The sequence below is a fragment of the Lepidochelys olivacea genome, assembly GCF_965140295.1.
Source record: "Lepidochelys olivacea isolate rLepOli2 genome assembly, chromosome: 1".
Classification (NCBI taxonomy): domain Eukaryota; kingdom Metazoa; phylum Chordata; order Testudines; family Cheloniidae; genus Lepidochelys; species Lepidochelys olivacea.
Genome location: NC_140411.1, coordinates 296,820,791 through 296,834,713, shown reverse-complemented (window position 1 = coordinate 296,834,713; position 13,923 = coordinate 296,820,791). Strand labels below are relative to the sequence as shown.

General features: G+C 45.9%; 1 protein-coding gene across 2 annotated transcripts in view; it reads left to right on the top strand.

Annotated features, from left to right (window-relative positions):
• ARID2 (AT-rich interaction domain 2) overlaps window positions 1-13,923 on the top strand; it is a 166,583-nt gene that overhangs the window by 150,850 nt on the left and 1,810 nt on the right. Inside the window, exons 17-20 of one of the 2 annotated variants that reach the window (XM_084649826.1) lie at window positions 819-957; window positions 1,048-1,133; window positions 4,879-5,002; window positions 5,081-5,172. In XM_084649826.1, coding sequence (XP_084505952.1) covers window positions 819-957; window positions 1,048-1,133; window positions 4,879-5,002; window positions 5,081-5,172 — 441 coding nt within the window. Of the gene's footprint in view, window positions 1-818; window positions 1,134-4,878; window positions 5,003-5,080; window positions 5,173-13,923 lie in introns of both variants that reach the window. The other variant, XM_084649825.1, reaches the window with a different exon arrangement.

The following is a 13,923-nucleotide window of genomic DNA, read 5'->3' as shown; positions in this document are numbered from 1 at the left end:
ATATGCACACTGAAATACTGAAAAGCTTATAAACAAAGAGTTAATATATGTGGGTAGCAGCTGTTTACCTTTTATTATTTAATGTACATGCAAGACAATATCTATTTTCAAATCTCTAATTTAAAATAGCCAAAAGATTTTTATAGCTGTTTTAACAAAACAAATAAAATTGATTGTATGCTGAAAACGTCTAAACCAAGTTTCAGACAAACAAGTTTTAACAGGAGATTTACTGAAAAACAGGTTTTACCCTGACCTGTTGTTCTAGCATTGTTAACAGATATCATTACATTACATAGAAGACTACAGGATCAATGATTTCATATTTCTGCTTGCTAGTCACATTTTAAATATTCTCAGTACAAGTGCTGGCTGGTCAGAAAGAATCCAGGAAGGAGAATATATGAAAGACAACCATATCTGTAATACAAGGTTCTTGACAGCTTAGTACTAGTTTGTTTGGATATACAGAGAGTTTAAACAAGTAGTCCACGTTAAAGCCATTGGGATCAATTCATCAATAGGAAAATTTTAAAATGCTTAAAATTAAATTTAAAATGCTTAAATAATTTTAAATAATTGGATTCAGCCAAATCAAGTTGCCCTTTATTGGTATTTAGGGATAATGGACATGTACAAAACACTCTTGGAAATTGTCATATTTAAATATGGAAATTACATACATTTTCAGGATGTAATGCATATGTGTGTTTATGAGAACAGAAGTGTTAGCCAGTATTGGATCAAAAGTGGTATTGCTGCTTTAACAGCAACTAAGCAAAAGCAATTACAGCATTTTTTACTTTTATACTTTTTAGGTGGTTTCAAACACCATCACAAGTTTTTTATCATGCAGCAACTGAACATGGAGGAAAAGATGTCTATCCAGGGCAGTGCTTATGGGAGGGTTGTGAACCTTTTCAGCGGCAGAGGTTTTCCTTCATTACCCACTTACAGGTACAGATTTTCTCACTATTATTTTATAAAGTAAAATGTGGAATTTCATTGAAAAGTCTTCAGATAAATTTTTTTCCTTTTCTCAAACAGGATAAGCACTGCTCCAGAGATGCTCTACTTGCAGGATTAAAACAAGATGAACACGGACAAGCAGGAAATCAGAAACCTTCCAATAAGTAAGAGACATGATCCTCATTACTGGTAGAGAAAATAGAGTCAGAAATCACTGGAAGAAGGTTGTATATTTATAATTTGATTTATCAGGCGTTGTTCTAGATAGAGCAAAATATAGTAATCCAACATGCAGTGATGCATAAAATATAAATATAAAATAGGCAAGAGAAATGAGTGATTGGACTAGATGATCTCCTGAGGTCCCTTCCAACTCTGATATTCTATGATTCTATGACATCTGAGAGAAAAGGTCACAATGGTCATGGAAAGCACAGATGAAAAAGCCACATTGATGATCCAAGAGCAATTGAGGGTCCTATGCCCCTAAACTTTAAGAGCCAGTGATAAAAAAGTGATAAGCACCCATCTTCAGTAATGGAGACAAACTCACCATACTCTCCGAATTCTCTCCCAGACAACCAACATTATCTTTTTGATTACAGTGGATCAGCAGCTCGGATGTAGTTAAGGTTGAGAGTCACTTAGTGGTTAAAAGACTACAATTCTAAATGCTCTAAAATCCACATACTGACATGGATTGCCTCAAAATTTGCTATGCCTTGTGAGAGTTTGGGGTAGGGATAATTGTTCAAATTTGGGGTCATTTGAGCAAAAAGTTGTCAATATAAAGCCCCCTAAAAACCCAGCATTTTACAAAATCATCTGATTCTTCCAAGATTTTTTTATGCACACCTGGGGCTCTGCTCTCCCCAAAGTGCTCCAGATTTATCATAATTACTGCACCCAATGCCCCTTTGGAGCATTTCTCTGCATAAGTTATTCAGGTTCAGGTAGAAACTCCAGTTTGGTATGTCAGTTAAAAGTCAAAGTTCCCCCGAGCCAATGGCTCTTCGAGTTGGCTCTTCATGTGGTTAAGGCACGTCAGTTTTGTAGCCAATGATACACGACGACTAGAGAGTGATGTGGCCAGCATCATGTCCAACCATATTTAACTTCTGTACCCTTATGGATCAAGTATTCATTTTGCAGCTGGGTGAGTTGGAGGTGGCTTTTTAGTATGATCAAGCCTCGAATTGATCAATCAGTTGATCAAGACTTGAACCTATGACCTTCAGGATTGTAGTTGAATGTGTCAGTTGCTCAAGCCAAAGAGAATGAGGTGCACATGTGCAGCAAAATTATGTCTTTGTTAACAGTCAAAGGGTTTCCAGGCAGTCTGTTGTCACAGTAATTGGGTGGCTCAAAGATGTTATTTTGATCATGGAATCTTTATAGTACCCATGCACTGAGTTCAAACCCTATCCCTGCAACTGTCAGAGAATGTTTGTTGTGCATGTTCCTTGCTCTCTGCCTGCGTTCTGTAGGGGCTTGTTCTGGAAGTTTTTCTCTGAGACCAAAATTGCTGAGTTAAGAGCAATAATTTTTAAAAGGTCAAATTTACAGACAGTTTTCGCATTTACATCAGACTGTTGTCAAAGAAAATAACATTAATTAAACAGAGGAAAGATACCCTAACTTCTTCCTAAAGTAGTTTAATGAATTTATAATAAACCATGAGATTGAGTGTGATCAAAGGAAACCCATGGCATTTAGTTCAGGGGATCCTGATACACAGCCCCCCCTAACATGAGCTGCTCAAACATTTCCAGATTCTTACAATTTTGGGGGGGCCAAAGCAAGGGAATATTGGGGGGTCAAAGCAGTGAGGAGGAATGGTGAGTGTGTATATGTTGGAGCTGTGCAGGAGATGTGGAGGTTGGGAGAGTGCAACGTCGGGGCCTCTGCCCCTTTTGCCTTATAGTTGTGCTCTGGCACAGTTACAGAGGAGCCAGCATGCCCCTAGATAATGGCCCACATTATTGCAAGGAATTGTTTAAACACCATTTTTTGAAAACTCAGTTTGATAACTAGAGCTTTGACAGAGAACTGGGTTTCAAAAAAGCAATTCTTCTATGATTCCTTAATGAATAAAGGATTGCCTTCAAAGAGACCTCCGCTATCTGGAAGCTCGGAAGTGCTCACTGAGCAGGACTGTAAGGAGGGAAAGTAGGGCGTCTTCCCCTCCAGTGTTGTCTTGGTGGGAAGCGGCGCCATCTGTGCCCTTTCTGGTCCCCTAAAAGCACCCCCCATCCCCCACAATTCCTCCTAAGGCCAAAGGAGGGGGCTCCAGGCCTCCCCTTTCCTCCTCTGCTCCCCAACCAGGGCAGGAACCTAGAAATCTCCACACTCCCCAGGTTTACCCTTCCTTTAATGCTGATGTTTCTAGAGGAAAGGGGGTGGTCAGAGCAGTGCAGGAGGGTGTGAGGAGGAAGGGAGGGGTCTGAGCTGTGCAGTGAGGATGTGGGGGGCTTTAGCAGTGTTCCCACAAACCTCTCCACATCCATACTCCCTTTCTTGTCCCCCCCCCCTTAAAACATGCCCCTTCAGTGCTGAGACCAGATGGGGAGCTGGGAATGAGCATGTTCAGTGCATGGCACATGCATATAGTGCAGAGAGTGGAATGAGGAACTGAGAATGGGCATAGTTGGTGTACAGCACTGAGACCATAGTTAGGAGCTGAGAATAAGCATTCTCAGAGCATGCATTGCACAGACCCAGAAGCACTGAGACTTTGGGGGTGGGATGGGAACACCTACTGAGTTGAATGGAGCAATTCACACATCTCAGACCTATTATTTCAGGCTATCTACATCTCCATGGGTGTTCTTATTCAGCTGAGAATATCTCATTGACATGAATGGGCCACTTCATACCTCTCTGAGCCTCTTGTGCTGCAGAGGGAAGTGTAGAGATCCTTCCCCGTACACTGACTAGGCCCAGATTTGGGGAAGGACAGACTCTACATATCCACTGTCATGCCCCTTCCTGCCTCCAGCTGGCACATGTACGCCTCATAGCCCCACCTCCTCACCCCACCACCACCACCTATGGCTCCTCCAAGCTTTCCAGGGACATGGAATGACAAGGAGGAGCTTGTGTGCCTGTGAGGGGGCTCAGAGCAGCAGGGGGCAGGGAGTAGGTGGTTAGAGGAATGCAGGGAACATTGGAGCATGACTGAGCTGTGGGGTAGTGGAGTCTGAGCAGTGGTGAGGAACATGAGCAATGAGGAGAGATGTTGGGATGATGTGGCAATGCAGGGAACAGTGGGATGGAAAGGAGCAGGGGTCTGAGCTGTGCAGTGGAAAAACAAGGAGGCTTTCAGCTCTGTCCCCCCAAGTTCCTCACATCCATTCCCTCCATATCTGTCTTCCCGTTTCAAAAATATTCCCAATGACTCCATGCTAGTCTGTACACTGTTCTTGTGTCTTCTCCCTGGATCCTTCACCTGTGGAGGGGTGGACTAGAAGGGATAACTGAGCTGTGCTGGGCACAGCGTTTACTGTTTTGGATGGCATTTGGATAGCCACCATCCCCATTCATTTTAAATGTTGGCTAATAACGTATTCCTTCAAACAGTTATCAGAAAGCTAGCTTGTTCTGAAGTATACTAGTGTTGATTAGTTAGATACTTGTCCTTTACAAATGCCATCTGTGAAATGCAGTGGTTTTCTGAGAGAGGTGTATTTTCTCACCTTCACCTAACTAATCCTGTGGCACTTGTGAGCCACGGTTTTCCCCTGTTGAATCAAAACTACGTGAGTGTTGAGCACTGAGAACTCCTTTAGCTGTGAGCTCCAAAGAGGTTAAAAAGAAAAGCATATCAAGAGTAACTGTCTTGATAAATACAAATGTGCTAGAAAGCATCACATAATGCTTAATACCTATATCTTTTCTTTATCCGTGTAGGCAGCCAACTGCAGGGAGTAGTACCTCTACTCCTAGAGCACAGAAAGCTATTGTGAATCATCCTAGTGCTGCCCTCATGGCACTAAGAAGGGGATCAAGAAATCTTGTCTTCAGAGATTTTACAGTAAGGATCATTTAGATTGTGTATTTGAAATTAATGGGTGACTGATTTGTTTTTAATATGATTTTCTTTCTATTTTAGGATGAAAAAGAGGGACCAATAACTAAACACATCCGATTAACAGCTGCCTTAATATTAAAAAATATTGGTAAATATTCAGAATGTGGTCGCAGGTGAGCAATCTTGTAATTCTTCTAATGCCTTCTAATACAATACAGTGTGAAACATGTTGCTTCCATGTTGCATTAATACCTTTTAGGTTCCAGATGACAGGCGGATTTTATATTTAATAATTTTAAAAACAACTTTCAAATAGGATTCCACTGTAATGTGGCTACCTGATTAATATGTTAGCTTTATATAATACAAAATTACATAGAGGTGTTGGCAAAAAAGAAAGGGTAAAAGTGAGTGAAATGGCATTTGAAATTAATTTCATCTTGTACATCTTGCACAAGTTGAAGTAAAACATCTAATTTGCCAAAATGGATTATAATACAACGGGAACAGACGAGGTTACAAAATTGTTTGTCTCTCTGTTTGCAAGCTGTTTAGAGCTGAGGTCCTCCAATAAATACAGTAGGAGAAATGATGTAACCTTGTGTAGTTTAGCCACATGATTATATTTGTTTTGTAGGTCGCCTAGAAGCATAGTTCTATTAGAATCTCTAAACGGGAAGATTACAAGATCAATATCTGATGAGATGTAGACCTAGAAATTCTCACTTTAGAAAGCAGTAGTGAAACTGAAGACTGCTTTTATTAGTCCAAGATAGAAATGTCTCTATTTTAAAAAGTATATTTTAAAGAGTTATTAACATAGTGTATAGTTAATTATTATGAACTTTGCTACTCTCTGCCATTTTTAGAAGCACAACCTCTTGATCTGTTTTACACTATTTGGTTCCTTTCATGGGCACCAAGTGTACTTTATCTGTGCAGTAAGTGAGGTCCAATCTTTTCAAAAGTGATCAGAGATTTGGGCTGCTTCAATTTTTGGGTGCCCAATCTGAGATACCTTAAAGGGACCAGTTTTTGTGTGTTTTGTTGTCAGCAAGTGAATGCTCAACAAATTCTGAAAATCCAGGCCCCTTTAAAATGTCTCATGTTGGTCATAACATCTTATTCCCAACTTAAAATATATCTAAATGATCTTCTACAGGTTACCTATTTATTCTTCTTCGAGTGCTTGCTCATGTCCATTCTATTGTAGGAGTGTGCGCTTGCCACATGCACTGGTGCCAGAAGTTTTTCCCTCAGTGGTATCCCTAGGGGACCGGCTCTGGTGCCCCCCAGAGAAGTGCGCGTATGCACCGGTATAAGGGGCGCTGCCAGCTCCTCTCTCCCTCAGTTCTTTCTTACCGCCAGTGACGGTGCTGGAATGTCTCCTTGCCTCAGCAAGCTTTCCTTCTCAACTGTGCCTAGTTGTGAATTCTCCTGTATATAGTTCTTAGAAAGTTTGAGTAATTTATTAGTTCCCTTCGTGTATAAGTTAGAAATAGTTAGTCCCCTGCAGGACTTAGCTTAGGGATTGGGCATGCCCTGGGCTTTAAGCCTTGCGACCACTGCAAAAAACCTATGCCAGTCAGTGATCTCCACCAAAGCTGTCTTAAGTGTTTGAGGGAGACCCACAAGTGACAAGTATCGCATTTGTAAGAGTTTCAAGCCCCGAACCAAAAAGGAGCAGAACATTTGACTAAGAGTGCTCCTAACAGAGTCGGTCCTCACACCGACCTCAGAGCTATCCAGATTGGACTGCACTCCAAGTACTGCAGCTTTGGTGCGGAGTGCACCGCTAGCACCGGCCTCTGACCGGGGCCGATCCCCATCCCCTGTACCGGCTAAAAAGCAGACAAAGACCGGGAAAGGGCGTTTTCCTACATCCCATAAAGGGAGGGAGAAAGCTGGAGGAGAGCAAAGACCCGCGCGGGGCAGCTCTTCCCCTCTGGACGGTGGCCAGGCTTCAGCACCTGTTGAGCTGTCGAGATCTGTTCATGACCCACCCATCATCCCGGGAAGGAGGAGAGGCTCTTGGCACCTGGCAGTGCTGTCCACACTGGAGGACTTTCAGGCTGCTAAGGACATATTGCCCCTTCCAGTGCTGCCCACGACAGCCAGCTAGGTGCCCCATTCAAGGGGTAAACCCGCTCTGGAACCTTTCCAGGAGTCCCCATTGGTTCGGCACTGCTCCCTGATGCAGGGAGTGCCCCACCAGAACAGCACCAACAGCTTACCTGTCAGAGTTCCCCGCGTCATTCCCCAGACTCTAGACAGTGTTCCCCGGGATCCCGATGTCATTCACTGGGTGTCTGGCACAGATCCATGGAGGCGTGTCGCCAATCCCCAGAGTCCCGGCACCAGTCCCTGGAGCGGCGGGGTCAATCTCCAAACTCGCAGAACCGCTCCAGAGAGTCCAGACACTGGTCCCCGAGTCCCGTAACTGGTCTCTGATTTACCGGTACGGATCCCCGTGGGCAAGGCATTGATCCCCTAAGCCGGGATGTCAATGCTCTCACTCCCGATCCATGGAACGGCACCGCTCTCACATCATGAGGCATCGATCGCCGGGGTACAGATGCCGATCCGCTGAACACCACTGCGGGCCACCAGAGGCACAGCACCGGGAGCTGTCTTCCTGGTACGAGTCACAGGTGGAGACCCATGGAGAGGGCCGACAGGATCGAAGTAGGCAGGCAGCATTGTGTCCCTCAAACATATCTCTTCCTCCTCACTCTCTGAGGCTGAGGAGGAAGATTTACTGGCAGGCCAGGGCCACCCACCAAGGGCATCAATATTCCCATCAGGACCATCAGTGCCTACATGGCCTCAAGATCAATGGCTGGCTCCCTGGAAGCTATGGAATCCCTAGGGGTTTCCCCAGCCATCGCAGAGGTACTGATCAGTCTCAAGGGCATCTGAGAAACAGTCAGCAACAGTCTCCCAGCCACCCCCGGACTCAGAAGCAGAGTCAGACCAAGGTCCCCAGGGTCAGCCATCCCCAGCTGGCACTCCCCTGCGGAGGCCACGGAGCTGGCAGACCGGCCGTTACCTGCCTCCTCATCCTCTTTGCATGATGAGGCAATAGCAGGACCTTCCCATACAGTCCCCCAGAATGATATAAAAGCCCACCAGGAGCTTCTTAAGAGGGTGGCTTAGATCCTGGGGTTAGAGGCTGAGGAGCTGGCAGAACCCTCCAATTCTTTTTGATGTTATGAGCACAACGGCCCCTTCCAGGGTGGCATTACCCATCCACGAGGAAGTGGTAAATCTGACCAAAGCCTTATGGCAAACTTCCTCTTCCCTGCCCCCCATTTCCAAGCGGGCAAAGAGAAAGTATTACTTACTTGCTAAGGGATTTGAATACCTACATACGCACTCCGCTCCTAGCTCACGGGTGGTATTGGCAACCAATGAGCGTGATAGACAGGGCCAACAGGGATCAACTCCTAAGAATAAGAGGCAAAGAGGCTCCATTTCTTTGGTAGAAAAACGTATTTGATGGCCAGCCTCCAGTTAAGAATGGCCAACAATCAGGCCCTACTTGATCACTTTAACATTGGCAGTCCATGGCCAAATTTGCAGACTTGCTGCCAAAGGAGCCCAGGAAGGACTTCCTGGCTATCCTGGATGAGGGCAGAGCTATGGCCAGGGTAGCTCTCCAAGTGGCCTCAGATGTGGCAGACTCCACAGCCCAGACCATGGCGCTGTCCATTTCCATGCTAGCTGTAGTTGTTTGGCCTGTCGGTGGAGGTTCAGCAGTCCATCCAGAACCTCCCTTTTGATAGCCTGGCGCTATTCTCAGAACAGAGAGCAAATTACATGGCCTGAAAGACTCTAGAGGTACCATGCACTTGCTCAGCCTTTACATGCCGGCTCCTGTGAGAAAGTGGTTCAAACCACAGCACTCCCACAGGTTCGGGGACCAGTCCTGAACAAAGCCCTTCCACAGAAAAGCTAGGAGCTACAAGCACCAGCAAGGCCAACAGCCGGCACCCTTAGTTCCCTCAAGCTCCACCTGCAACCAGTGGGGTAATAATCAGGTATTTTGAGAGCATGCTCGAGGGTGACCTTCCAGCCTGTGTACTCGATCCAGCACCCCTGCTTTTTTCCAACCATCTGTCTCCCTTCCTCATGGCCTCGGCTTCTATAACATTGGACCAGTGGGTCCTCAGTACAGTAGCGAGGGGTACACCCTCCAGTTTATTTCTACCCCTCCCTCTCACCCCCACCCCTCTGCCCCGTCCCTCTTCGGAGACCCGTCTCATGAGCATCTGCTTGCTCAGAAGGTGCAGGGCCTTCTGTAAGTGGGAACTGTGGAGGAAGTCCCTCTGCGCTTGAGAGGGAAAGGATTTTACTCCTTTTATTTTTTTTATCCCAAAGGCCAAGAGGGGACTACGTTCCATCCTCGACCTGCAGAGCCTGAACAAATATCTCAAGAAGTTGAAGTTCCGCTTGGTCTCCCTGACCTCCATCATTCCTTTCCTGGATCCAGGAGACTGGTATACCACCCTTGACCTGAAAGACGCTTACTTTCATATATTGCTCTTCCACGGATACAGAAGGTTCCTACGTTTCATAGTTGGGACCACCCACTACCAATTCGCAGTGCTCCCCTTTGGTCTAGCAAGAGTGCCACGGGTGTATATGAAGTGCATGTTGGTGGCAGTGGCCTGCCTCAGATGTTGGGGTATCCAGTTCTACCCATACCTCAATCACTGGCTTATTAAGGGACATTACAAGGTCCAGATCCAGTGCAGCATTGAGACGTTGCGAGCCACTTATCAAGCTCTAGGTCTGTTGATAAACAAATAAAAATCAGCATTGGTTCCGGTTCAAAGAATAGAGTTTATCCGAGCGGTCCTCAATTCTACCCAAGCCAGAGCCTTCCTGCCAGAGGCCAGGTTCAGGGCAATGTCAGATCTGATTGCCAATGTCACGACCCACCCACTCACCACTGCCCGGCTGTGCCTCAAATTATTGGGGCACATGGCCGCATGCATGTGCGTGGTTCAGCAGACGAGACTCAGACTGCGCCCCCTCCAGATTTGGCTGGCGTCAGTCTACTCCCCGGCCAGGCATTACCTGGACAAGTTCCTCAAGATCCTGCCATGGATGGATACTTCCCTGCAGTGGTGGTCTGACCCGGCACTAGGGTCGGAAGGTGTGCCATTTGCGAGCACATGACCCATGTCTCCCTGATATCTGATGCTTCCAACCTCTGATGGGGAGCGCATCGTGGTACACTGTGAACGCAGAAGCTATGGTCAAGAGAGGAACTCATGCTTCACATAAATGTCAGGGAGCTCAGAGCCATCCATCTAGCTTGTGGGGTATTCCTTTCCCCACCTTTCCTTCCTATGTCAACAGGCAGGGGGGAGCTCATTTGTCGGCTCTGTGCCAGGAAGCCCTTCACCTGTGGGACTTCTGCATCTGACATGCAATCCACCTAGAAGGCTCACACCTCCCCGGCATCTAGAACACACTAATGGATCGCCTCAGCAAGTCCTTCTTCTCTCACCACAAGTGGTCCCTCCATTCAGAGGTTGTCAGGATGCTCTTCCAGAAGTGGGGAGCTCCCCAATTGTACCTGTTCACCACCAGGCAGAACAGAAAGTGTCATCAGTTCTGTTCCCTGCAAGGCCTCGGCGGAGGCTCACTCTCCGATGCCTTGGTCAGGAGACCTGATGTATGCTTTTCCGCTGATCCCACTCATCAGTAAAGTCCTCCTAAAGATCAAGAGGGGTAAAGCATGGGTCATTATGTTTACCCCAGCATTGGTTCGGTATGCTTATGGACCTGGCTGTAGCAGCCCCTGGGCACTTCTCAGCTGCCTGGACCTGTTCTCACAGGATCATGGTCGGCTGCTGCACCCAAACCTCACCTCACTCCACCTCACAGCTTGGATGCTGCATGGCTAAATCCAGAGGAACAAGCCTGTTCTAGTCAGGTACAGCAGGCTCTCTTGGAGAGCAGGAAGCCCTCCACCAGAGCAACTTACCTGGCAAAGTGGAAGCATTTCTTATGCTAGGCAACAGAGCGAAGTATCTCCCCAAATCAGTCGTCTCTGCAGTCCATTCTGGATTACCTGCTTCACTTAAAGCATCAGGGCCTTGCCTTCTCTTCAGTCAAGGTTCACCTGGCACCTATATCAGCCTTCTACCCTTGCGTCCAGGGTAGATAGGTATTCTCACATGACATGTCTCTATCCAGGATATTTGCAGGGCCACGACGTGGTCTTTGGTACACACGTTCACAACGCATTATGCCATACCCAGCAAGCCAGAGATTACACTGGATTTGGCAGAGCTGTGCTGCAGTCGACACATCCATGAACCCCTACTCGTCTCTGGTGGTACTGCTTGGGAGTTACCTACCATAGAATGAACATGAGCAAGCACTCGAAGAAGAAAAGATGGTTACATTTCGTAACTGTTGTTCTTCGAGATATGTTGCTCGTGTCCGTTCCATGACCCAATCTGCTTCCTCTCTGTCGGAGTTTGTTAATGATCTGGAGGATGGTGTGGATTGCACCTTCAGCAAGTTTGCAGATGACACCAAACTGGGAGGAGAGGTAGGTACGCTGGAGGGTAGGGATAGGATACAGAGGGACCTAGACAAATTAGAGGATTGGGCCAAAAGAAATCTGATGAGGTTCAACAAGGACAAGTGCAGAGTCCTGCACTTAGGACGAAAGAATCCCATGCACGGCTACAGACTAGGGACCAAATGGCTAGGCAGCAGTTCTGCAGAAAAGGACCTAGGGGTTACAGTGGATGAGAAGCTGGATGTGAGTCAACAGTGTGCCGTTGTTGCCAAGAAGGCCAATGGCATTTTGAGCTGTATAAGTAGGGGCATTGCCAGCAGATCAAGGGACGTGATCGTTCCCCTCTATTCGACATTAGTGAGGCCACACCTGGAGTACTGTGTCCAATTTTGGGCCCCACACTACAAGAAGGATGTGAAAAAATTGGAAAGCATCCAGCGGAGGGTAACAAAAATGATTGGGGGACTGGAACACATAATGTATGAGGAGAGGCTGAGGGAACTGGGATTGTTTAGTCTGCGGAAGAGAAGAATGAGGGGGGATTTGATAGCTGCTTTCAACTACCTGAAAGGGGGTTCCAAAGAGGATGGATCTAGACTTTTCTCAGTTGTAGCAGATGACAGAACAAGGAGTAATGGTCTCAAGTTGCAGTGGGGGAGGTTTAGGTTGGATATTAGGAAAAACTTTTTCACTAGGAGGGTGGTGAAACGCTGGAATGTGTTACCTAGGGAGGTGGTGGAATCTCCTTCCTTAGAAGTTTTTAAGGTCAGGCTTGACAAAGCCCTGGCTGGAATGATTTAGTTGGGGGTTGGACTAGATGACCTCCTGTGATCCCTTCCTACCTTGATATTCTATGATTCTGTGAGGGAGGCGGGAGCCAGCAGCGCCCCTTATAGCGGTGCATATGTGCGCCACTCCAGAGGGCACCAGATCTGGTCCCCTGCGGACACCACTGAGGGAAAAAACTTCCAGGACCGGTGCATGTGGCAAGCACACACACCTACAATGGAATGGGCATGAGCAACACATCTCGAAGAACAACAGGTCCCAAAGGTAACCATCTTTTTCCTAAACCCTAAATTGTCTGTCAGAGCACAGCACAGCAGTTGGGCTGTACACCATGGAGTCCGTAGAGGATGGGTGAAGGGAGGGAATCCTTTCACTCAAGCTGTGGAGCCCCAACAGAGCCACACTCCGGCCTCCTCATTGCATAAAGGCTCTCCCTATCTCCAGGCAGGAGAGTATCTGCTGGATTCCTATCAGAGTCTTCTGCCCTGTCTGTTGACTGTCCTGCTGCAAAGCAAGAAGCAAACAGAATCCTGATGAGCTCTTATGCTCCATGCTTATGGAGGAATGAGTAGGATTTACCCTTAGTATCAGTGATTACAGTTTTCAGAGTAGCAGCCGTGTTAGTCTGTATTCGCAAAAAGAAATTACAGTGTGTGCCATTTTTGCCCTTGTAACAACTGACTGGCTGAGTTTTTTTACAATCTCTAATCCAATTTTAGGATACTTTATTGTTTAAATAAAAACTTTAATAGCAGAAATAGTAGTTGTTAGTAGTAAACTTTTATTTCTGTCCCCTGAAAATGAACTTTCCAGTTATTTGGAGTTGTTTGTAACTCCACTTTTAAATGAGTTTCTTAACTAGACAGTAACTTCACTGTGTTATACGTTAAAAACAGCCCTGAAGCTTTGTGTCTTTTGTGAATAATATTGTGCTTGATACATTTTTATAACATTTGTGTAATGTAGAATTCTGCAATATTCTTTACTTTTTGCAGTGTAAACAACCTACAGAAATTCCATATGGTTAACAAAGTCAGATGTAGGTTTTTTGTTTTTTTGTTTTTTTCTTTTTAACTTCTGCTTTTCAGACTGTCCCTTTCCTGCAAATTCTTGTTTCTGATTTTGGTCACCCTTCCAGCCCTGAATGGAATCATAAGCCTAATGGAGTCCACTGAAATTTTGCTCTTGACTTCAGTGGAGCCAGGATCTCAGTCCTAATGTTTTCCCAATTCTTTTCAGCCTCTCTCTGGTACTGCCCTCTGCATACATCCTCACACATGCCTTTGTGTCACTAAAATTACCCTTTGGCTGTGAGGGCTTAAATTGAGCTCTTTTAGCAATTCATCATTCTTAATTTCACACATGAATGAACAGGCACATATCACTGATAAGCCTCATGTTGTTCAACCTCTCTTTGTAGTTGCTATTCATCATCTCTGTTTAAATTATGAGACTTACAACTGTTCACATTTTTAAAGAATATTTATATTTGTGCCTCTGTATCTTCAACTGCAAGATACCCTGTTTTCCTGTATCCAGATTTATAGATTCTAAGGCCAGAAGGGATCATTGTGATCATCTAGTCTGACCT